The following is a 24,800-nucleotide window of genomic DNA, read 5'->3' as shown; positions in this document are numbered from 1 at the left end:
AGCCATGCACATACAGTATATAGTATTAACAATGAGAATATGGAAATAAATCAAAATAATAATAATAATAATAATGATGTTCACTCCTCCGCGTCCAGACTGCAAATGAATCGTAGCTCCACCAGTGTCTCTTTGGGGTCACTTTTGCCGGTCCCAAGCCCAGATAAAGGAGGAGGGTTGGAATTGAGATATAAAAAGAACAGAATAAAGTTCATTTGTAGTTCTAAACGTATGTATGGCGTTTTTTTTAACCACTTTTTGTTTCTCCCACGATATTATTTCTCTCCTACAGCGCCCATTACAATTGCATACACATTGCATATTATGCAATTGAGGCGATGGCGTCATTTAGCCCCTTCTAGCGACATGTGGGACAGCCAATAGCGACTTTCTTTGCTAAGGAGTTGGCAACAATGGGAAGGAAGCGCTGCGGGCAGGTAGAGGCTTGAAAAGAAGCCGGAAAGGTGGCTTCTCTTTATTCCTATAGGCCGTCTCACCTATCAATTATATGACTTGTGGGCAGGGTGGGGGAAATAGGGGTCAGGTGTGCGTCGATCTAAGTAAAAGTTTTCTGGTTGCAAGATTTTACCGAAAATGTTGAATTTTATTATTGGGACGTATGGAAAAATGGGAATAGCTGAAGCTTTCTACATTTTTGCAGGTAATATTGCTGTAACTCCTAATCGGGGACAAGTGCCACGCCCAGGGTGAAGGTGAACGAAACCAAGAATATTCTTTTGTTTTGCTTGGGAAAATTTTGTCTACATGGTGATTTTTATATATCGTACATTTTAGCGATTTTTAACAACTGAAACGTTTCGATCCTATATCGTGTATTATTGGTTTAGATTTCCTGACAGTCTGGGTGTGGTTCCTGTATAATGAATTCATTGAAAAGGTAGTTATTGTATATAACATGATACAAAAGTAATAAGTTATTGTTTGCGCTTTGGACTCAACTGGATGTGGAGGGTTTGGATGAGTTGTCGTATCGCTAACTATACTGCACTCCAAGGTGTATATTTAAATAAATAATGTTAATTGCGTCTCAGTAATTTCCATACCGTAATGCCTTTACCTAAAGAGACAACTGAAACCAAAAGTTGTGTTTTCGGGGACTAACTTTAAATTTTGCTTCACGTTTGGGGCTTTTCTGATGATGGTTAAAATGGGGAAGGTTTAGGGGTTGTAAATGAATGTAATAACTTTTTTTGAGGGGAAAAAAATCCATCTTCTAACCGCTTATCCTGTTCGGGATCGGAATTAGCCTACTCAGGCTACTGGGAAATGTTTGTATGTACGTACTGTGTAGAGAAAAAGAGGAAAGAGGCAGCAACCACAAGTCTAGCGCCAAAAAGCAGGTGTCTTTATTTCGGCCCGCTAAACACACCGAAAAGGCCGAGCCAAGTGTGTCCCTGCCTGGGCATGCCGCGGTGTTCTGGGCAATTCAGTTTCCCTATAAGTTTCCCCTGTCGCGCGCTGATTTGTACACGGTTTCGCTGTTGTTTTCATGTCTTTTTACGAAGCTTTTGAGGTAAACAAGCCATATATTTTAAAACATCACATGCCTTTTCCATGTTTTTTGTTTTTACAGATAAATGAAAGTATTTTAATTCGCTGGATAGAGAGATTTCTTGATGAAAACGGAATAGTATTGCTTATAAGACTATGTTATGCGTGACGATCTACTGTATTCACATGTAATAATGTACCTGAGTGATTTTCAGACATCTCACATACATATTTGCCTAAATATTAGGAGAAACATTATTTCCTGACATCCAGGATATTTGGTTCCCCCCTGTTAAAACAGGTATACGGCAACTGTGGGCCTGGGTACTAATAACAATACAGTATTCACATGTAATAATGTACCTGAGTGATTATAAGACATTTCACATACCTCTTTGCTTTAATATTAGGGGAAACATTATTTCCTGATAGACAGGGGAAACATAGGGAAACCGAATTGCCCGGGACACCTGTTTTATGCCGAAAAAGGCATCCCTGCCGTAGAATGCATGCCTGTCTCTAAATGACCGATTGGTCGCTGATCTGAAACGAGTTGAGCTACTTTGTTGAGTTAGGCTACCGTAGTGCTAATCGATAGCCCTAACCGTAATCCCCATAAAACCCTAACCCCCAAAACACCCCTAAAACCCTAAGCCCCCCGCAACCCCCCACCCCAAAAAACCCACAAACACCCCTGAAACGCTAACCCCCCCCCCCCCCCCCCCCAAAAAACCCTATAACTCTAACCATCAAAAAACCCCTAAAAGCTCAACTCGTCAGAACACTGGTATGCATTCTACTGCAGGGATGCCTTTTTCGGCATAGCACCTGTTCACCACACAGCCCTGCGCCATGACTAAGGGAGAATGTGAATTCTGCTTAAATTATAGCCCCTACGACAGATACAATATACCAATCCTATACATCGACGTTTGTCCAGCGTCGCAAGTCAAATTCAAATTCACGTTATCGTGTCGCGTACAAATGAACAAATATATATCAGCGTTTGATCGATCCAGGCGGTGATTTAAATTTCAGTGAAACAGCCGAAGACACCGAATTGTAGTGTAATGTGCGGTCGGTCGGCCTGCTTGTTGTATGACCGATGAAGCCGCAGGAAAAGTGACGCATCTTTGTGTGTTCTCCTTATTTCTATTTCGAAATCTCTGCAGCAAGTCTAAGTTAATGGAAAAAGAGAACTTAGTCAGTAGGCATGGACGATATCTCCGATTTTCTTTTCGCTTCGGTAAAAGATTGACATAGTTGATACCGCTCTCCAACATCCCAAGAGAGAGTTTGATATCGAGAGGGACCTAAGTTATTAATTTGATTACAAAATTCTACTTTTTTGAAGGTGAATTCATCCAAATTAAATGTTTGGGAGTATATGTCCATTCCGGACTGTATGCCCCTACCGATCTTAATACCGATATTCAGTGCTAGGGCAACACTGACGATTAAACCCGCCGATCGTTCAATTTCCATTGTGCTTGCCCCTCCGTTGTAGACCTAGTTCAGGGGCACCGTAAGGGGGAGGAAAGCTAGGACGATTCCAAGGGCCCCTGAGTGACAGGGGCCCTAAAAAATTAGGAAAATGACTGGATTGGTTTGGACTGGGGGGCCTAATATGATATGCTTTCATGGGGCCCAAAATCTCTAGCAACGCCCCTGACCTAATTAATGCCCTCCCTGCTCCTTATAACAATATGCCTATGAGCATAAATATCTTTTTCGTACCTGATAATTTAATATTTAAAAATAAAGGTTGTCAACCTTAAAACGTTCAGATTGAAAGAATCAATTTTATTGTGGGTCCCCAATACCACTGACCTTCCCCAGTAGATGGCGTGTCTCCATTCCTCAGGCAGTGGTGCAGTATCACTTAAATGCCCTTTTTCGATCATCTCTGGTCTCCTTCCCAGTTAACATTTCAGTTAAGTGCAGATGACAGATAGTGAATTGGTAAAATGTAGGGATGTATATGTATTACTGATAAACCTGCAGGAATACTGGACCTATTCCATATTTGTGATGTCTGCATTGTGAAGTCGAAAGCAATGCTTCTTGGTGCTTTTTACTATAGAGTGGGATGCTGCGTTCTTGTTTTTGTCTGTTTTGAATCAAATCTGAAGTTAAGCAAAAAGAGTGTTGATTTCTATGTAAAACCAGCAGTTTGGTCATTATTCTTTGGATGTAGGGTTTTGCTGTGGAGTAAGTCAATAATATACCTGGACAGTGGAAACATTCACAACGACCGTTCACAGATACTGTTCTCGCTGTCTGAGTTTAAAAACCCACTTTAACACTGTGTTTGTGGTACATATCTCAGTTTCATGCTTGTCAGTTTTCAGTGTGCCATCGTATGTTCTGTCTTCCTTAGTGCTTTCTGCCGCATCTGGGATCCAGGTGTCCATTCCAGAGAAGGTTTACGAGGTCGCCAGGGGTGATAACATCAGTCTGCCCTGCACGTTTACGTCCAATGTCAAAGTAACCACAAGTGCTTCAGCCAATTGGGCCATTCTAGGGGGCACCCCTGATGACCCCACATCGGTGAGACACAAGAACTCCAGAAATTGATTATGTATTAATGCACTGGGCTGTTCACTACATAGTTAAAAAAAAAAAAAAATGCTAAACAGACTAATTTCCATGCATGTTCCTGTTCTGAAGGGTACACCATAATATCCTTTTAAAAATAAATCAACCAGATGGAAACTTAGTTTGCAGTTTTATTTCCTCTTACTTTATAACATATAACGTTTAATCCGTATTTTACCCAGATCAGGTTTTTCCCCTTTAGCTTTCATCATTTCAGCTTTTATCATTTGGTCTTCAGCTCAGACATTTATTTTTAAAATGAATTTCTCCACAGGATCCGGTGGCCACCTACTACTTCTCAGAGAACACTTTGGATGTGTCGACCCAATTCGCAAATAGAGCCTCCATGAATCCTCAGTTCAGTGGTGGGCAGGTCGACCTCTCCCTCTACAACATCATGATGTCGGACAATGCGACGTTCGAGTGCCAAGTCCATATCCCGAAAGATATGGGGGGAAAGCCAAATGCCAAAACTCGACTGGTCGTGCTGGGTGAGGACCAGGGTTGTTATCATCAACGAAAAATAAATTTTAGAATATGAGAATATTTACGTAGACTGAAGTAAAATAAGATACAAAAAACTGAAACTAAACAAAAACTATAAATGTTGCTTCTGAAACTAACTGAAATTACAGACGTCAAATTGTTAGTTTTTAAGAATTATTTAGCTAATGTAATTTGTTTATTTTTCCTCCTGGATGGCAATCATTCAAGAAAACGTAGACCCATCAATGGGCTTCCAAACTATCCAGCCCACAACCCCCAAAACTACAGTTTCAGATGAAAATAAAAAATATATATAAATGTAAAAGCTACCCCCTCTTTCTATGATTAGTGGCTCCCTCAGTACCTGCATGCGGGATCCAGGGGTCGCCAACAATAGGCCAGGACATCATGCTGACCTGCAAATCCAGTGAAGGTTCTCCTGTACCCACATACACCTGGCAGAGTTTCGACAAGAACAACATCCCCAGGGCCCTTCCGCCCCGGGCCACCAGCAGTACGTGTCCTGTTACCTATTCACTTCCCAGATTTAATGCTCCTGTACATGGAAATTGATTTTGCTGTAAGTTCCCTGAAAAAATGGAAGGTTTTTTTCTTCTGTAGAGGATGGTGTATTGTCTCTCTTCAATATTTCTACGGACACCACTGGCTATTACATCTGCACGTCTGCAAATAAGATTCGCAGCCAATCCTGCAATTATACTCTGGCTGTCACATTACGTGAGTACCTCCCAGTTTGGTGTTTGTCTGCAGAGAACCAGAAGTATGCTTTTAGATCTTTAGCATCACACTTGTTCAGGACTGAGGTCTCTTGCCTGCCCTTAAAACCCTGTGATGGATGAGACCCGTCTGTGAGTCACTGACTGGTTTATCCTGCTTCCTTTCGATTACTTTATCGCCTCCCCTTGAGGCTAAACCTGTGAGTGCAGAGTTAATCCCACCCACTCGTATTCCCAGGGTCGGCAGACTGATTTCACCGTTGGGCCCTTGAGCATGGCCCTTAACCCCCAGTTGCTTCAAGAACTGGGAGATCCTGCTTTCTCAACTGTTGCTAAAATGGATAAAAGCATCTGCTAAATAAATAATAATAAAAAAAAATCTAAATATTCTTGCCAAACTAGAAGACATGAGTAGGAGTAAATGAGTAGTTGGTTCACTGTGAGTATCATAACGGCTTAAACGTTTCAAGGAGACTGCATTTGAATGGAAAGATGCATGTAGCCATTCAATATGGTGGCAAGTCTCTTGTCCTTTACAATCCTGTGTGGCAGCTTCTCCTTGCCTATTCCATCACTCACAGTCTCCAGTCTTCCTTCTTTGCAGCCTCCATGAGCATCGGCTCCGCAGCCATCTTTGCTGGGGTCGGCCTGGCCGCCCTCCTCGTGGTCGGCATCATTATCTATTGCTGCTGCTGCCGCCGGAGGGAGAAGGATACCGAGGGCTACGAGATGGGGTATGGCCTTCCATATGTGCCCCCCCCCCCCCGCCCCGTAGGTATTTCTGAGATTTTTGCGTAAGCTGATCGCTCTCCTCCTGGTTTAGGGAGACGGAACAACCCTTGGATGACTCGATCGCCAAGGCCAACACAGTGGAATACTGTGACGACAAACGTAGCGTCAACTGCAAGGATGGATTGGATGTCCGTGCTGAGCAGAAAGAGAATGGAAGAGATGATGAGGATCATGATGACTACGGTGGTCGACAAGATAATTATGATGACCGCCGGAGTGACTATAGCGGCCGACGGGATAACTATGATGACCGGCGGAGTGACTATAGCGGCCGACGGGATAACTATGATGACCGCCGGAGTGACTATAGTGGGCGACGGGATAACTATGATGACCGGCGGAGTGACTATAGCGGCCGACGGGATAACTATGATGACCGGCGGAGTGACTATAGTGGGCGACGGGATAACTATGATGACCGTAGCAACAGGTACGATGACAGGCGAGATAGATATGATGACCGGCGTGATGATTATGACCGTGGCAACAGATACGATGACCGGCGTGATGATTATGACCGGCGGGATCAATACGATGATCGGCGTGATGATTATGACCGGCGGGATCAATACGATGATCGGCGCGACAGACATGGTTCATATGATGACCACAATGACCGTCGCAACCAATATGACGAGGTCTCTGACAACGACCATGAAACACCACCAAGCGTCCCCCCCAACAAACCAAGGAAAATGGACTGATCTCAGATCTGCCCCACCCACGGCAGGTGGGAAGGAGGAGTTTGTGAAGCATGCTTTGCCTGCGTTCATAATGTCCTTGAGCTCAAGGGGTTACCATGTAGGGGGCCACCTATTGACGTGAACCAGTCCATTTGTTACCGTTCAGTTGCAAAGGATGCCTTAAATTGTGAATTATGTCTGTTGTAGTTAAATTTGAACTTCAGGCTTCTTGTCTTCCTAGTATTGGTGTAATCAGTGTTCCTGCTACTCTGTTCAAGGTAATCTCAGGGGATTTTTTTTTTTTTACTATTACTCAATTTTTACTCTGTGGTATACTTCATATTTGTGGGATTCTTTCATCAGGGCAAATAATACTTATTTTTATATCTGTATTTGTTTTTTATATGTACTTTTTAAAAATCAGTTAATATTTTGAATCTTGTGTTTAGTATATTTTTTTCTTTTAATAAATGTGATGCGTTCGAATTTCTCTTGCTTCCTGGTTTTGTAGAAACAAGCCTTATGTGTAATTTAAATGTGTGTTTGGTGATATGAGAGCTGAGCTTGCTGGGAAGTCCTGAGAATGCAGCTAAGCTTCACTGAGTCCATATCCTTTACACAGCAGTTCAGGAAAGGTGAAGGGTTCTCCAGCTTGGCTCACCTTGTCTCCACTGTCTTAATAAACAAACAAATAAATCTTAGTCTGTCACATGCAGTGGTTGCAACCTCTGTTCTTTGAAAATGGTAGTATCAGTTTTTTTTTTTGGTTTTTTTTTTTCCACAAATGTGGTGGTTTTCAAAACACACCAGTTTGCTTGAGGGCTGTAACATATCAAAACATTCAGAAATGTTAAGTTGCATTTCATTTAAATTTTTTAAGTCCAATATAAAGCATGCTGTCCAGCTTAACAGAACATGAAGCTGTCTGTCTGCCAATGCTGAGACTAGATGTTAAGGAAGATGGAGTCCATTTCATAGCTTTAGTTTGTATGGCTGTTGTATGCTTTTACTTTCAGTTTGTTTGTGTTTGTCTAACCCTGACTCCTACAAAATGGACACCAGTCAGCTGACTTTTGTTCACAGGCTCTTCCTGATAGACTTCCAACTCATGCCCTTAATTGCTTGGCCTTCGCTGACTCTCTGACTATATTTTAGTCATTCATCTGATATATTGTGACGAGGATTGTTTATCACTATACACATCTAAATATTTCTTCTGGAGAAATTCAGGTCAACCTCCTTGCTCAAGTCCCTGGCAGCCATCTTGAAGTTGTGTATACATGACTGGATTCGCTAGGCTAACTGCTGCTTTGTTCTCTAATCTCCTGGTACAAACTACAAAATTTCTAAGAATCTAAGGTGTGAGGGATTCACTGCACATTGTGTACACCAGATTTTTTCGTAATGTTTGTGTTTCAGTTTATTTGATCTGATTAAAATGAATAAGGTACTTTAATTTTCTTTATTTTGGACCTTGTTTTGGTTTCCATTGGCAAAGCTATGAGAAAACGTGTGTCAGTGTGCAAAAACCCAACTATCACTACGTAACACAGTTCATGACCGGTTATTCCCTGGGGAAATCCATGCGCTAATTACAAGTATCATACCTTGCATAACTAATTATCTTCCAGCTTGGCAGGACACGGCAAGACAGGAGGTCTAAGGAAGCGTGTAAGCTCCAAAGGGCAAATCCATGCATTAAGTATATTCTAAACTCATAAAGTATTACGGTTTCACTTCTAAATTTCTCTTCACAGGTGCTTTCTTCATAACGCGGTAAACAAAAAAAGTCCAACTTACTGCAAAAACGTCACTTTCATCTCCGCCCCCTCATGCTCATTAACTTTAATTATTGTTTCACCTCAACCATTAATACACTTTTTTATGTAAGCAAAAGTAACAAATGACATTCATTTACTGCCGTAAATTACTTATAGAAAATAATAGTTTAAGCTATTATTTTTAATAAACAAGTTCGGTAGGCCTACATTTCTTCCCAGAGTGTTATTACCCTATTTTAAATGAACATTATAAGTATAGTATAAATGACAAATAGCGCTGCCTGTTTTACTAAAGGAGTCATAGTAAATAATACTCTTTTGTTCTTCGAAAGGCATTATGTACACTTGCAGTACATATAGAATCCAAGCAAATTCAAATTTGCTATAATATCAAATTTCGACGCAGAGGGGCGACACACCACGCAAATCGCACATTCGTGGATCTGAATAGCTTGTAATCCTAATGCAACACTTACGGAACTAATAATCAGTTTCTAAGGGGTAATGAAATAATGCCACCGAAATATGAAACAGGAAGCATAAAATAAATTAGGTATGAATAAATCGTTTCATTTCAGAAGCAGTCCTTCCTGATTGTTAATGGACATGTGAGGTATATTCTATCCATTTTCGTGCTGTATAAAATAAAATGTAGTATTACCTACAGTGTATGATGTGTACTATCAAAAAAAAATCTAGGAGTATATATATATATATATATATATATATATATATATATATATATATATATATATATATAAAGTGCACAAAACTAGGCCTATATGATTTCAATTCATTTGGAAAGAGTTAACTATGGGGCACCCAAGCTTAGCTAATGACTAACTGACATTTTCTAATAGTAAGCAAATTAACATTTTACTAACCTGCCGAAAGCCAAAGGCTTTCCCACGTTTTCCCACGTTTTAATTAATGTCCATTGACAAAGACTGAAACAGGTCCATTAATTACTTCCACATAAATACACTTACGATAGTAATAAAAACAGTAATATACAAACTACATGAATGGTAACTTTTTTAATGGTTAATTTTTACTGCTGTTCACTTTACATATTTGAATAACCAAAAAAGGCGTATTTCACTATCTGTAAACTTTCCCTCTTCTTCAACCTGATGGACCATACCATATCACACTTTTGATAGCCTATCTTTATATAACGGTATGAAGTAAATTTTCCTGGCGAAAAGAGACATATATCATATTACACATTAATCTTAATTTGCAATATGAGTTTTGGCTGCATTTAAAAAATTCTGGGTTTTTTCTGGCAGTCCACGAACACCCGTTGCTGTAATGGTACATACCCGTTACTTCTGAGGTAAATCTGTCCCCTTATTCCCGCACGCAACGGTCTCAGCAATGAGGTGCCAAGTGGAGCGGGGAGGATGAGGATTAATCCTCTAAAAACGCAGTAGCTTGGGAAAAAAATGACTTTACTTGCGATGTTCTGGATCTTATTAGTTTGTTTATCAGGTACGTTCATATATTAAGTTATATTTTTTATCTTTACCTTGATGTAACCACGTAACAGGTTGATGAGCGGTTTCAAGTAACGGTTCTCTTATTGTTCTGTTTCTTATTTATGTTAGTATAGCCTATTAGTTTATGATGTTATTTTTCATAGAGATATTAGTCTGTTTTTGTTATTTAAAAACGTCTAGGGCTTTTTGGCGTTGGTATAAACCATTTAATCAACTTAAACTTCGTGTTTTTAATAGTTCGGATTTCTGGAAAGCCACCAAATACGCGGCCATGGGACAGGACAGGCAGATACTGTTATCGGGATTAATGACGAAAGAAAATGATAAGGGCAATATACCAGTGTGCATTTTCAGTAAAACTGGCCAGAGAGGAGTATAAGATGATACTTGAGTGTTTGTAGAGATCTTGTGCTGAGTTAAAATTTGCAAACATTTATCCTTTGGTTTATCTAAGTAGTGAAAAAATATTTCTGTCATGCGTCACTTTTTTTTGTAACTACTAATACAGTTACATAGCATGTATTCTGAAACGTTGTTTTACCGTTGTTTTCCTTGTGAGACTAAGTAAGTTGTTTACTTACTTTTTGCATTTTATTGGATGTGACTGCATGACTGTCCGTCTTTATCTCTCATTTTGCTCACTCTGTTTTGTTGCATGTAATGAGAAACACTAAAGCAGCATATATTTATAAAGTTTGAGTACATTTTTAGGTATAATGTGTGTTTTCGCATTTATTTGTGGCTTTTCCTGTCACATTGGACATCCAGCGCGATCTGTATCCAATTCTGCTGAGTTTAAGGTTTAGAGGTCAGAGGCCTGTTAACTGGGGGGTTGTGTTCTGGTTTATAACAGCTCAGTCAGTCTGGGTCTTTCAGCACCTCCTCCTCTCCTCCGAAGTGAAGTCATTCCTAATGTTTTTTTTAAGCTGAGTCAATTGTCCTACTTGCTTGAGTCCTGGTATTTCAGATCCCATCTCTGCAGGAACTTAAAAGGTGGGGGGGGGGAGGCTTAAAACAATGTAGAATCAAACAGTGCTGGATCTGGATGTGCCCCCGGGAGAGGAATGTAGGAATAGTCACACTGTTGCTGGGTCCCCTGCTGATCACTCAGTGTTATGGACTCCCTCACCTTTCTGCTCTTTCCTTAAAACCTAATAAAGTGAGAACCTTGGATAGCTGTAACTCTGATGACAGGGTGGGGACGTCTTTCCTGTTGTTGTCTGTGTGTCTCAGCAATATTTGGAGAAATTTCCTGAGTTCCACGAGGACTTAAATGACTTCCTTTGCTCATCCAGAACCGACCCAGGGGGGCGATGTGGGAGAGGTTACATGAACTTGGGTTTCCCCCACAACTCTAGTGTTTATGACTGTTTACTCTTCTGCAATGGTCTGGATCAGAACCCCCTAAGTGTTACAGGGCCTCCACTACTGACCGTATGTACCACATGAGTACTGAAAGCCAAACTATTTTACCCCCAGCACCAATACTGATAAAGTTAGTCCAGGACTAGGGATCTTGTTATTCTTACCTCCAGCTCTAAGGGTGCATGAACATTAGCCATGGTGTGGGGCTCTGGCATGGCCCAGATTCCGGTCCAGGATAGTGGAGCTCAGCAGTAAATAGTGTCCAGCTAGACTGTGAAAGAGTATCCTCATTCACAATTGAGCCAGACGTGTGAGAAATGTGTTCCAGACATTACGCACTCAGTGCCAGGCAGGTAATTATTCTAATGACACGATTTTGATGCCCATTTGGGTCTGGTAAGGTGTATTCTTTGCTCTTTTGGCTGTGTCATCGTAATTATTGATCTTACAATTGCTCACCCACCATCTTACCAGCACCTTATTATATATATATATATATCTTATTCTCTGATTCTTTTTTTGCCTCAGAATCTATTTAATTGTAAATATACTGTGCATCTGCTATCTGTTGGCGCGTTCCAAACTAAATCTACAAACAGTTTGGTGATGGTCACAGCCATTGGCAAACTGAGTAACAGTCATCAGGGGATGTTGTACTAAATTGACTGTGTGTGTGTGTGAGCGGGTTTACCTATCCTTATGGGGACACAATGTCCCCATAACGTGATAAATATCTGTTTTTTTTCCCTTATGGGGACCGGTTTCCTGGTCCCCATAAGGGAAAACTCTATTTTATACAAATCGGTGACTGCTATGAAAAAACTAAAAATGTAAAAACTCTTGTATTTTGTTTGGTTACTTATGGTTATGGTTAGGGCAGGGTAGGGGTTAAGGTTGTCATAGTTAGCGTTAGCATTTTTCCCATTGAAATGAATTAACGGTCCCCATAAGGATATGTTTACCCTACATGTGTGTGTGTGTAGAACTCCAGGTCCAGGCTCACTGCAATCCTGCGTCAAATACACAGTCCTACAAAATGTATAGAATAAACAGATATATCTGAAAAGAACAACTCATTAGTGGATCAATAGATTTTCTTTATAAATTGTAGTTTTTACATTTAAATTATCCATAACTCTCAAAACTCAAGTGGGGATAGTTATATGCAGTTTAGACACACTGATCCTTCTAAATTGCATGTCATTTGACTGCGGGAGGAAACTAGTGGGAGGAGTACCCAAGGGAGACCCAAACGTGCGAAGCCCACACACACAGAGGCAAGACATGGATCACACCCACCAGCATGGAGGTGTGAGCCCCCATATAACCTAGCCATCTCTCCTCCGCCTCCTCATGTCTGATGACTTCCCATCCCTCTCCAGGTTTGTCAGTGCGGATGTGCGGCAGTGTGCAGGTCACCATACATGACAAGAGGAAGTACGCCATGCTCTTCCAGTCAGTAGTCCTGCCATGCCAGTACTCCAGCGCCTCCAGTCAGACGCCTGTGGTTCAGTGGTGGTACAAGTCTTACTGCCATGACCGCACCTATGACGCCTTCAGCTTCCACAAGAGCCTGGGGCTGCATGCCTCAGAGCTGGGCCCCACCTCCCACCTGGACTGCTCTGACAGCAGCCGAACAGTCCGGATCGTGGCCTCGGGACAAGGCCACTCCCTGACCCTGTCTGAGTACTACAAGGGACGAGACATCTCCATCATCAACAGTACATATCACCTTTCCTATTATGCGAAGTGTGTATGATTGATGTTTTAATTATTGTATCTGAGTAAGTATTATGATTACTTTTTGTGTATTACAGTGTCATCATGATGCAGGGCTTGTGTTGCCCATAGCATGTCTCTCAGCCCAGCGCTCTGCATTCCTCATTAAATCCACAGTGTAATTATAGTCCCTCAGTATTGTCATTGAGTCATCACAATCGGATTATGAATGTTACGTAATCCTTTGTTGTGCTGAACTTCGTCCCATGGAGCTGTTTCCCGTCCATGTCCGCGTGTGCTTACCTGCTGTTTTCAGTACCTGCACTTTTCAGTAACGCTATTTCAGGTTTTCCTGACTTTTCAGAGCTTGTTGCGTTTAGCTTGCCTTTTCACAGCATACCGTTTTACCAATTTGTACAGCTGCCTGTTTCACTGGAAAAAGTCAGGCTGCCTACAGTAGTTCTCACTGAGGCCCCTCCTGGGATGTGAGCCAACAGCATTCAGGTTGTAAGGTGACATGTTTTATTGCTGTTCTGCTCGCTATAGCCACATTATGTCGGTTGATGCAGTGCGGCAGAAAGAAATTATCCACTCACAGTGTTTTTCTCCACTGAATGGATTAGGGAGGGCAGGAGCACTAAGTTGTGTGGGAGCTGTTTCTGAAATTACAAAGTATGACCCCCATCTGGGGCTGGGGGAATCAGCTTAGAAGTACAGAGGAGTGTGGTGTATAGTAGCCCATACCTCAGTGAAAACAGGGAAGATAAATGCTGCTCACAGGCCTGCTGTAGATTTATCAAGGCCCATTGCCTGGCAGATTCATGGCCCTGGTATTGTGTCTCCGAATGAGGTTACTTTGTTCCCTGTTGTAAAATGCATGTCTCCACTGTGCTGAAGGACACATCAAGAAAATAGGAGGTTTCTTTCACACTTCAGAGGACCTTGTTTCTGTACATGGGGGGTGGGGTGGTCCGTGTGTATCCGTGTGTATATATCATCATTTTTCCGGGTCCTTCTGCGAGTAAACAAAGCCAGTTCATGAGTGCATTGTACATATTCATTCGCCAGTTGGTTCAGCCCCATCTGCCTGTCTGCTGCTCGATACCGGCTCCTGAATCCTGGAGCAGAGTGCTGTTCACAAAAAAAAAAAAAAAACAAACTAGAAAGGTCCCTCATTGTGCTGGACTTTTCCTGTTGCCTAAATTAATTTGTTTACTTCCCTGCACAATGGGCAGCAGGGGAGAGAGAACAATGGCTTCCTCGCACTCCCCTTTGCAGTGTCTCCCACTTCAGCTGTCTAGTCCCCATACTTCTCTCTGTTTTCTGAAAAGCTATAGAAAAACCTTTCTTTGCTTTCAGTACGTTTGACCCTCCAGCATTTCTGAGGCAACATCCGTAGCAGTCGTTGTTTTTCTTAATTGCCCGTGGGGATGTTAGACACAACAAGGACATGGTGCCTCAACAGGAAGGGATGGGCACAGTGTTGAAACACGTACAAGTACTTGTGTCCTGAAGGTTGCTGATTCAGGTCACGGGCTCAAGATTTGGGATGTGCCCTTAGGTTGTCCATTATACTATCTAGTTAAACAAACATAATTTTTTTAGGGATGGATTCACTGTGCCTTACACATGTTGATGACCATGATCTTTTTTGTAATAAGCATGTGTGGTCCTTGTCCCAACATAAATTTGTAGGATTTGTGAACTGGGCCTTTTCTCGGATGATTGGACTTCAGACCTAATCCTATCCATAGCTAGCAGGAAGCCTCACTATGTAGCACCATCCTCTGACTCACGTCCTAGTGCTGCTTTTCTCGATATGCGTCATGCTGCACGGTGTAGGAGAGCTTCTTGGAGATACGAGGGACAGCATGTTCAGCAGCCAGCAGGCTGTGAGCCATGATATCCTGTTCCATTTACCTCCTCCGGCCTCTTACTATCCCTTCTGGCCTGTGCCGCTGGGAAAGTCCCTTCTATATGAACAAATGACCCCGAGGTTAGATGCGTCCACGCCCAGCCTTTGTGAAATATAAACCGACCAAATGTCTTGCTGAGTCTTGGCCCTGTGCAGCACGTGGGCTAGCTGAAACTGCCAAAAAAAGCCAACACCCCTCCCAGGGTGATCTCTATAGCCATGACATGACACGCCTCTCCCCCCCACCCCCAGAAGCTGACCTGCACATCGGCCAGCTGCGATGGGGCGACAGTGGCATGTACTACTGCAAGGTGGTTATCTCAGATGATCTGGAGGGCCAGAACGAGGACCATGTGGAGCTGCTGGTGCTGGGTGAGTCCAGATGCATCCCTAAAGTTCTCATCTTCTGAGAGGAACATGCTCTCGGTGACCATCACAAGGTACATACAACTGAGAGCATGACTTGTTATCAGTGTTTATTGGTCCAAGCTGAGAATCCTGACCAAATCAATCATTTTGGCCTGAAATAACATTTTAAGTGTCACGGCTCGGGGGCAAAATGCATGTGTGCATGCGCCTTTGTCCTTGTGCCGTTTGGTGGAAGCCGCTTAAACCGTGACAGCGTCCGTGCTGCAGCCACAGACAGCTCCATGGCAATGGGGGAGTGGCATCCACACTGCGAAGCGGACCTTTGATCCCCAGTGAGTGGGCCTTTTGTTTATCTCTTGGCATGTCAACACACAGACTCTTGGCCTTACCCCCTTGCCCGAATCCCGTGTGGGCTGCATCTTCTGTACGCTGGGTCAGGATCCCATCTTAAATTCTGGGGTCAGGATTTGCTCTTGTGTTTTTTCTTTTCATCCCCCCCCCCCCATCTCCGGGACCTGCCGTAGATGCAACAAGTGTGGTAGAAGAACAGGCTTCCCATTCATTTCCAGTTCATTTCCAAAGGAAGGCGCTTAAGCTGTTGCTATGGTAACAAGGGGGCTCCGAGACACTAGGGAGGACAAAGGGCTTTCTGGTTGTCCGGACCAAAGGCAAGGTAAAATCAGAGAGAGAGGGAGAGAGAAGAGAAAAGATTTACACTTGAAAACACAAAGCTATGGATAATACATAGAGATCTGTCCAATGTTTCTGCTTTCCAAGCCGGGATGGGGCAGGTTAGGTGGACATTGGAGTTTATAGCTCCAAGGCGGGGAGATCTTTGTTAGAAACCCTGAAGCCCCACCCCCCACACTCAGTGTGTACCCCCCCCCCATCTGGTATGTGTGCAGTTAGCAGTGAAGGAGCAGACCCTCCCAGGTTCACCCACCCCTCCTCTATTTATCATTCTCAGCATGCAACAATATGGCTTTGTCAGCACCTGCATGACTGGGAGTATCTTCCAGTGGACTGAGGAGGGTGTGATCTGGCTCCCATAACTCAAATCTCCATCTGGCAGTTCAGGGTATGTGCCTGATACCAGAACTGCTTTGGGCAGTGGTGGGGAGGTTGGTTGTGGAAATTGCTCCAGGGTTTATCCTGGACTCCGAGGTCAGAGATCAGAGCAGCAGTTGTGTGAGTTCGTTAAACACAAGGCTCAGCGCAGCACTGGGTGTGTCGAAGAAGTCAGCACGAGATTTGCACGTGTCAGGCGCACACAACAGGCCTCGCCTTGAACCCAGTGAATTCCAGTGACCTGGACCTGATGGGTGGAGTCTCTGGGTGGATGAGTGTAGCCACCGCTAACAATTACTAAAGTGGCAAGAATTAGGATATTTCACCATGATCCATGTGGTGAAGGTGCTGACTTCACCGCTTAACTCCCAAATTCCAGGAATAGCAGTCACCACACCTCCCCCCCATTGATGGTACGTTCAAAAACACCAGCCACAACTGGCTTCTGTGCTAAAGATACCTGTTCTGTTAATATTAGGCAAGTTTTCATATTTTTATCTGGTCCATGTTTTTTTCCAAATTGCCCCTAAATTATTAAATTCATTAAAAGACATATTTTTAAAACACTGCACTCTTTGCTAGCTCACAGATACAGTGTACTATAGCTTACAACACTAACTGCTCTGGTGTCGAGGTTCAGTTGGTGTTTCTGGGCTGGAGCCATCCAGGTTGTCGTGGAGGGCGACAGCTGCGTTTCGTTCGCGCTGATTCAGCAGTGTGCTAAAGCTGGAAGGGGCTCAATGTGTCTGAATGTTGTCTGAGAATTGATTGAAGGCTTTTCAACATGTCAGGGGCTAGAAGCACAACCCCTTGGCTCAAATTCATTTTTTGCTCATTAACTTTTCAGTTAGTTATTTAACCGATGCTTTTGTCCAAAGAGAAGCGGAGAATATAGCAGAAGCATAGTTTTGCCAAGGAACCAACTTAGGTACATGTGCTGCTAGGCTGAGTTTCCAATGAGTGACCAATGACAAACGAAAGTTAGCATCAGAGCAAGAGCTACACAGAACATCACTCAGAACAGCACAAGGGCCCAGTTGCTACTAGACAAGTGCAAAATAAAGGAGAGCATTTTGTTTTGCTAAGTGACTTTTTCGTCAAACCTCTGAGGCAGACCATAGTGTAACAGAGAAAATTAATCTAATAAAACATCTGAAAGAAGATGCATTTACACTGAAAAACCGCTTATGTCGGCTGTGTGAGATCGGCTGGTTCCATTTCAGCATGGTTCTTGCTCAAGACACATGTATGTGTTTGTTCTTTTTTACTTCATTTTCTTTATGTCAATGCTATGATCCATAAAAAGCTGTTCTTTTGCTTCATTTTCTTTACGTGAATGTTTTGATTCATAACAAGCTTTACTGGTTCTTGATCTGGGCTCTAGACAGGATTCCTCTCTGGAGAAAAACTTTATAGGAAAATAAGCCCTATGAAAACTCCTTACCTGTCTGTCGGAATGAAATTCCAGCCTGCCTCCCCAGAGGGAACAAAGCAACATCATGCTACATTTATCAGCAAAGCCTTGGCAAGCTCGATGTTAGCTATCAATGCTAAATTTTTAAATGCAGTCGATCTTTGATGCCTCTCATATCCTGGCAGTCCAGCCTGGCACTTTGGCAAAAATTCCATTTCTCGTTCCTTGGTCAGATGTCTCCCGTTCACTCCTCTGTCCAGCAACGCAGCTGGCCTGCACATGCACGTAACCTCTCTGCGCGTTTCCTTGTTCCTCTGCTCACGCTGAACCTTTGATCCCTGGCCCTGCTGGCTCCTCTGTCCTGTCCTGCCCTTTACCTCTCCTCTTCTTCTCTTTCCAGGTCAGGTAGGTCCAGTGGACGATCTCCTGCCTGGGTTTGATATGGATGTTATGCCAGGTATGGGTGTGTCCTCAACTGTCTCCGCTGTCCACTTGCTCACCTCTTCACACTGCCCTAACTCTTCACTCTGTGCTGCCTCTTAGACGTATAGGAAGTGGAGCAGCTCCGAAAGAGGAAGTATGCTATACCACATGGAAGTGAATGTAAAATTGAATTAGTTGTTTCATAATAAGATCATAGTTTATACAGTACGTCATATATAATGGATAAAGGAAAGTTAGTGTTAAACTGTAAAACATACAAATGCATGGCATATTTTTCATTATCTGAGAAAAGCCCCAGAATGTTTTTAGAAATATAACGGACAAAATGTTTATCTCTCGAGCCTTGTCAGAACACAAATGTAGCACAAATGCATCCAGCTGTGTTTTCTCCCTGTGAACTCGATATCCCTGTTTTCTGTTCTTGCTGGAACAGACAGCTTTCATCATCATGAGAAAATAAGTCACACAGAGTTTGTATTTCCCCCGTTTTTGTGTGTGTGGAGAAGAAGAGGATAACCTGAATTTTGGAAGTTATGAACACACAATTTCAACTCAAGGTTCACTCTCCATATCCCCAAAGCCTTTACAAAAAGACATTGTTCTCAGCATCACTCTGGAGAAACATCCACCTGTATGAACTAGTAATCATGTGAGATACAATTATTGGTCAGAAATGTTTTCGTAGAGAATGAAATGATGCTTTTTTGCCATTTGTATAAGTTGGAGTACGGGTACATGGGAATATAGATGAGAGCAAAGCAGGGTCAGCCATTTAGCATTTTTTGGGGGGTTAAGGGCCTTAGTCAAGGGCTCAGCAGCGATGTGACTATTCTGTTGACACACCAATGACCTTATGATCACAGGTACAGAGGCCTAACCTTTTGAGGTCTGTGCCCTGTACTACGAAGCGGGGTTACTGGCTTAGCGGGGTAACTTGTCAGATTTAAGGTACCACAGTTTAAATGGACTTCATATTCGTTCACTTACATTTTGCCCAGACTACCTTAAATCTGACAAGTTAGCCTGATAAGCCAGTAACCCCGCTTCGTAGTACAGGCCCCTGATCCTCAAAGTGTTTTTAAACTGCATTGTTCTGGACCTGGACCACCAAGTCCAATTTAAGGTTAGGCTGGTAATTAGCAAGAGGGAGACTCAGTTAATTAAGAGAAAGCATGAGAGGTTTCTGCTGCATTTATTTTTGGGTGCTTTTGTTTGTTTATATGTGCGTGTTTGTGCTTATATGTATTTCTGTTTATGCATTTTTATGTGTGCATGTTTTTAAGTTTATTTTTATATACTCATACTTGTGCATGCGTGTGTGCACCATCAGTCACGCTGACCTTGCGGGGGGATGTGTGGCCTGCAGACAGAAACCTGAGTGGTGTAATAAGTGACGTGGACACTGCAGCCTCCTGGCACCGTGCCTGCATTTGGCACCCCGGTGACCTCACACGTCGGAGGGCCCAGTCGCATGCTTGCATTATGTGAAACAAAGGCTATTCCTCTGTTTGTCCCCCCTCCCCCCATGTTGCTGGGGCCACGACTCTTATCTTATCTGGATGTTAAGGGACCTTTGTGTGTGTCATTCTCTCATCCTCTGTCTCCTGCGCTCTCTCACTCGTGTTCGACACAAACAGGCAGAATGTTCTATGGGAGCCGAGGTTGGGAGCTAAAGGCCTGTCGCTAAGGGCATATAGCGGTGTCTGCCTGTCATTTGGTGCCGTGTTTCAGTTTGAATATATTCTCAAAAAGGCCCCTGATTTTCCCCGTGAAGTGTCTAACTGAACGAAATTCTGAATTGCTCTTGCTGTTAACCATTTTACTACCCAGTTCCGCACACAATTGTTCCGTCAGCTTCCCACACGTGCAGGGGCAGTAACCTCGGTGACACTGGCAGATGAAGCCCAGTCGCTTTGGGATGGCATGACACCCCGGTGCTGAGCATGTCTCCCTCGTTCCCCCAGAGTGGCTCTTCGTGGCCGTGGTTCTGCTGGGAGGCCTGGCCCTGATCTTGCTGGTGGGCATCTGCTGGTGCCAGTGTTGCCCTCACTCCTGCTGCTGTTACGTGCGCTGCTGCTGCTGCCCCGACACGTGCTGCTGCCCACGGCACCGTGAGTGTGTACACCTTACGCTTCAGCATGTCACAGCCGGGGGAGAGGCCAGCGAACATCCGTGTCTGCTTCCGTCCGCAGTGTACGAGGCAGGAAAGGTCGCAAAGAGCATGGCGTCGGCGTCACTACCCATGCACCCCGCGTTCTACATGCCCAACGTCCCCACGATGGTTTCCATCGCACCCCCATCTCTCATCGAATCCAAGATGGCGCCCACTCCCTCCCTGGAGAACAACATGCCCACGGGTGAGTGGCTGAGGCAGGCGCGGTGTTCAGAAGGGCCATGCCCAAGCCTCGAGCACAAACACGTGTACACACGCTTGTGAGCGAAGCTTCACAGCTTATCCAGTACTTCTCAAGGTCAGTCCTGCTACTTAAGCTTATTTTAGCCCTTTGTAATGTTTTGTCAGCTAAGTGACATGAACTAACTGTAACCAGAACCGCTGCTCACTAAGCGCTGCTTCTCACTGTGACAGTATCATTTTCTTGGGAGGGGGTTGGGTTCCAGATCTATCAATGCCTCAAGACAGCTTATTACAGGTGACTTCTTCACACGTCATAAATAATTTTTTAACTATGTGTTTGATTTTGATCTTCGACCAGAAACCAGCAGGGGCAGTGCCGTTGTGCTTTTCCACAGGAAATGTTCACAGTTCCACACTGCAGTTTTGCTCTAATTATACAGACATCATTTTCTTGTCTGATGTCTGGGTCATTTCCCCTAATGGGCTGAGTCTAGTAGGTCACATATGACCCTCCAGGATGGACACACCCTGCTAATTAGGGGGATGTGGAAATGGGGTGTGTTTGTGTGCCCGTGTTTCTGCCCAGCTCAGAGTGCTGTCTTTTCTTGCAGATTTCAGGGGCTATCGATTGCCGACCAATAAGGAGCAGGACTCCTTGAATGTTCTGTATCATGTAGAGAAGGAGCTTGCCCAATTTGACCCTGCGAAGAGGTCCTGTAATCAATGTAAGACCCCGCAGAATGTCCCCTGGTCTAATTCACTGTGTGTCTGTGTGTGTGTGGTCCTGATATACATTACATTGTGGGGACCATTTATTTTAATTAATTTGATTTTGACGTTGTGGGGACCATTTTTCGGTCCACACAAAGGTAAATTCAATTTGGTAAAAATCTGTGACTGCAATCAAAAAACTAAAAATGCCAGAAGACTTGTATTTTGTTCAGTTACTTTTGGTTAAAAAAGTACAGGTCTGTGCATTTGTGTGTGTGTGTGTGAGAGAGATGTATTCTTGATTACCCATCACTTTGGTGTGAGAACATATATGATGTCACATGATTGGGAGCAATTGGTCACAGGCCAGGTCTTCATGCCGATGTTCACAGCCTGCAGCATGTCGGAGCTCAGCTCCCTCCATGACGGCGAGCCCCCTTTTCGGCAGACCTATCGACAGGTCCAGAAGGCGGCCCTGCCCCCTGTCGCTGGCAGTCGCGACCGCCTAGACCTCCAGGATACCATGACCTCCCAGGCCTTGCAACCGAACCACACCTTTAACCGCAGCCGCTGGCCAGAGGACCAGCACCAAGCCAGGTAATAGGGAAAGGGCTCGGATTTCGTTTCCCTTAATGGGAACACAATATATTTATGTTAGCTCTGGTTGTGTATAATGATGGCAAGTACAAGGGAACTGCTACCGTTTGGCTTACAATCCGTTTCTCAGTGTCTGAAAGGCACGAGTGTCAGTTCAGTACACAGGGTGTTTGTGTCTGTGCTGCAACACCATGTGTGTCTGTCCTGTAAGACAGTGTGTCTGTACTGTAGCATCATGTCTATTCTGTAACACTGTGTGTATCTGTCCAGTAACATCATGTGTCTGTGATGACAGGGTCTGTATTTGTTTATGTGGGACCCGCTCTGATAGGGCTCTCGTTCACAAAAGGCATGTACTTGAGCAAGGGTGGCGCTCGTGCTTGTGCTGAGAGTTTCCCGTTTCTGTATAGGTGGAAGCCTGCCTCAGAGCACCTGCAGAGGAAGACGTTTGGTGCCCGGGGGAGGACAGGCTCTCTCGACGAACTGGAGGAGTTCGCTCTATCCTATGACCAACGCAGACGACGGGGGGCGTCCCGAGAGCTGGAGCGGGACCACGAGCCGGAGCCACGGAGCCGAAAGCTGCACCACCCCCAGGGGGAAGAGGAGCAGCTCCAGCGCATAGAGAAGCCCCCAGACTCCTGGATGGAGAGGAACCAGATCCCCTCACATAGGAAGAATCAGGAGCAAGACTGGGAACGAAGGGGGAACGGCCACAGCCCCCCTCCGTCGCCCAAGAAGCGCCGAGACATAGGGAATGGCGACCTCCGGCGTTCCCGCCGCGGCCGAGAATACAACGATGCCTACCTGAGCAGCCTGCTGGAGCGCAAGGCACGGCATGCGCGTGCGGGGCGCGCCGAGGACGACAGCGGCCAGAGCGACACGCCCTCCAGGGGCAGCTCCAAGAAGAGCAGTAGCTGCTACCACAGCCAGTCGCCCAGCAACCGGCCCGACGAGGAAGACGAGGACGCTGGGGATGAGGATTTGCCTCCCCCTTATTCGGAACGGAGCGCAGACCCTGCCATGAGGCCTTTCTCATATGGCCGCCCCAACCCTGGCCTGAAGCGGCCCCCACACGAGCGCAGGGACGAGCGGGAGAAGCTCCGCAAAGTGGTAAGTTACATTTAAGAAGGCCACATTTAGGACAGCCCTAGATCCCGGGGAAATGTTGTTGCGAATACCAGTCAGGCTTCTTGGAGAGGCAATACTGTTGTATAGGGGCTTTCAGTCCACTTCAACTTCTGCAATCAAACTATGTATCAATTATCCTTCATCCACTGATTTATTTTCCTTGTCGTTAAAATGGTGTGATTGGTCCATACATTTTTTTAATCCTTGGAAATAATATTAAGATGTCCATAAAAAATGTAACAATAAAATAACAAATAAGTTTAACAATAACATTGTCCGAGAGTTTTTACTAAGGTTGGATATACTAAACCAGGGAGGGTAACAGATGATGACGTTTTGATGTGTCATGCTGATATTACTGTGTTTTGGTTTGTTTTTATGGGTTTAATGTTCCTGAGCATCACAGGTCCTATTTAATCCCAGACAGGAATAGGGAGAAAAGGGGATGAGATTAGAACCTAATGCTTTAACCACGGCCATGATTAACTGCAGTGTTTCTGTTTTTTGTTTTTTTCACTCACAGGCCTGACTAACTGAGCGCTAAGAGAACACTAACTGAACATCTGCATGCCTGCCGCTCTGTACTAATGCCTGGCTCCCGGTGTGTTGTTTCTTTTTAAACAGAACACTCTCCTTAGCAGAGACTCTCTCGTAGTGTGAAGGACTCAGATGCTGGTGATCAGAGCAAGCACTCGCGGCACAGGCAGCAGACAGGACGGGTCCCACAGGCCTCTCAAGACCCAGGCGGCACTACTGTTACGATCGGGGGGGGGGGGGGGGGGGAGGGGGAGGAGGGCTGGTGGATGGCAGTCCCTCTAAGAACCGGGTCACTCAGGGAAGCCTTCCTCCAATCCCAAGCTGCAGACACTCGTCTTCAGCTCAGGTGGCTGGTCCTGTGTTTGTACAGTGTATGTATATGTCTATGTGTGCATGACTGTATGTCCTTGTGTCTGTACGTGTACATGCATGCATGCCTGCAGCAAAAACATAGGCCCCTCAGTTCCGTCCCTCTGACTCTCATGGCTTTTGTTACTGTTCAGCACTGAATGCCGTAACTCTTCAACACTAACCATGATGGGAATGGCGCCACCCTATGGCCAGTCTTCCAAATACGCATTGTTACAACTTGGTCATTATGGAGTAACCACTGCCAAGACTGCAGGAGGCACCACAATGGAACGGCTGTAGGAAACACAGTGTCTTTATACTGGACAGGTGGTTTTGTATAGGCATTTGATGCTTTTTGACGTTGACATTTTCTGAAAACTACATTGTGCATCAAAGAGGGTCACCCTGAAACCACTGAAAAGAAATATCAGCACCCTGAAGCCTCCAAACAACAACCTGAAGATGCTGCTGTTTGATATGAATGATGTTTGTTCATTTTTTCCTGTTAACTGGCCTCCAGTCCTCAGCTGAGATGGATGTAAATTATGAAACAAGCTGAGTGTTTATTTTAGATAAGTTTCCTGTGCTGTGTAAATTGCTGTGTTTTTAATCACTACCCTTATCAGTTTAAACCATGTAGTGCACATGTAAGGCCACAGACAGTGTAAACCCACCTTAAATGATCAAAGTACTGTATTTGTTTGTACTGCTCTCTGTGAATGGGTGCCCTCTTAC

At 44.3% G+C, this 24,800-nt stretch overlaps 2 protein-coding genes across 3 annotated transcripts; both read left to right on the top strand.

Annotated features, from left to right (window-relative positions):
- Window positions 1-500: 500 nt before the first annotated feature.
- gpa33a (glycoprotein A33 (transmembrane), paralog a) lies at window positions 501-7,523 on the top strand. Its single transcript, XM_023834427.2, has 7 exons — window positions 501-661; window positions 3,893-4,062; window positions 4,385-4,601; window positions 4,946-5,110; window positions 5,218-5,334; window positions 5,938-6,067; window positions 6,157-7,523. Exons 1-7 carry the CDS (start codon window positions 595-597, stop codon window positions 6,827-6,829), a joined length of 1,539 nt encoding a protein of 512 aa, XP_023690195.2. The 5' UTR covers window positions 501-594; the 3' UTR covers window positions 6,830-7,523.
- A 2,423-nt stretch (window positions 7,524-9,946) lies between these two features.
- LOC111855539 (immunoglobulin-like domain-containing receptor 2) lies at window positions 9,947-23,941 on the top strand. Of its 2 annotated transcripts, XM_023834664.2 has the most exons (10): window positions 9,947-10,083; window positions 12,839-13,177; window positions 15,343-15,462; window positions 18,342-18,398; window positions 20,350-20,496; window positions 20,578-20,742; window positions 21,353-21,466; window positions 21,845-22,049; window positions 22,460-23,159; window positions 23,802-23,941. In XM_023834664.2, exons 1-10 carry the CDS (start codon window positions 10,038-10,040, stop codon window positions 23,835-23,837), a joined length of 1,929 nt encoding a protein of 642 aa, XP_023690432.1. In that variant the 5' UTR covers window positions 9,947-10,037; the 3' UTR covers window positions 23,838-23,941. The 2 variants fall into 2 exon arrangements, with proteins under 2 accessions (XP_023690432.1, XP_023690442.1); XM_023834674.2 differs by lacking the exon at window positions 18,342-18,398.
- Window positions 23,942-24,800: the final 859 nt, after the last annotated feature.

The sequence above is a fragment of the Paramormyrops kingsleyae genome, chromosome 1, assembly GCF_048594095.1.
Source record: "Paramormyrops kingsleyae isolate MSU_618 chromosome 1, PKINGS_0.4, whole genome shotgun sequence".
Taxonomy (NCBI): Eukaryota; Metazoa; Chordata; class Actinopteri; order Osteoglossiformes; family Mormyridae; genus Paramormyrops; species Paramormyrops kingsleyae.
This window is presented reverse-complemented; position numbering and strand designations above follow the sequence as displayed.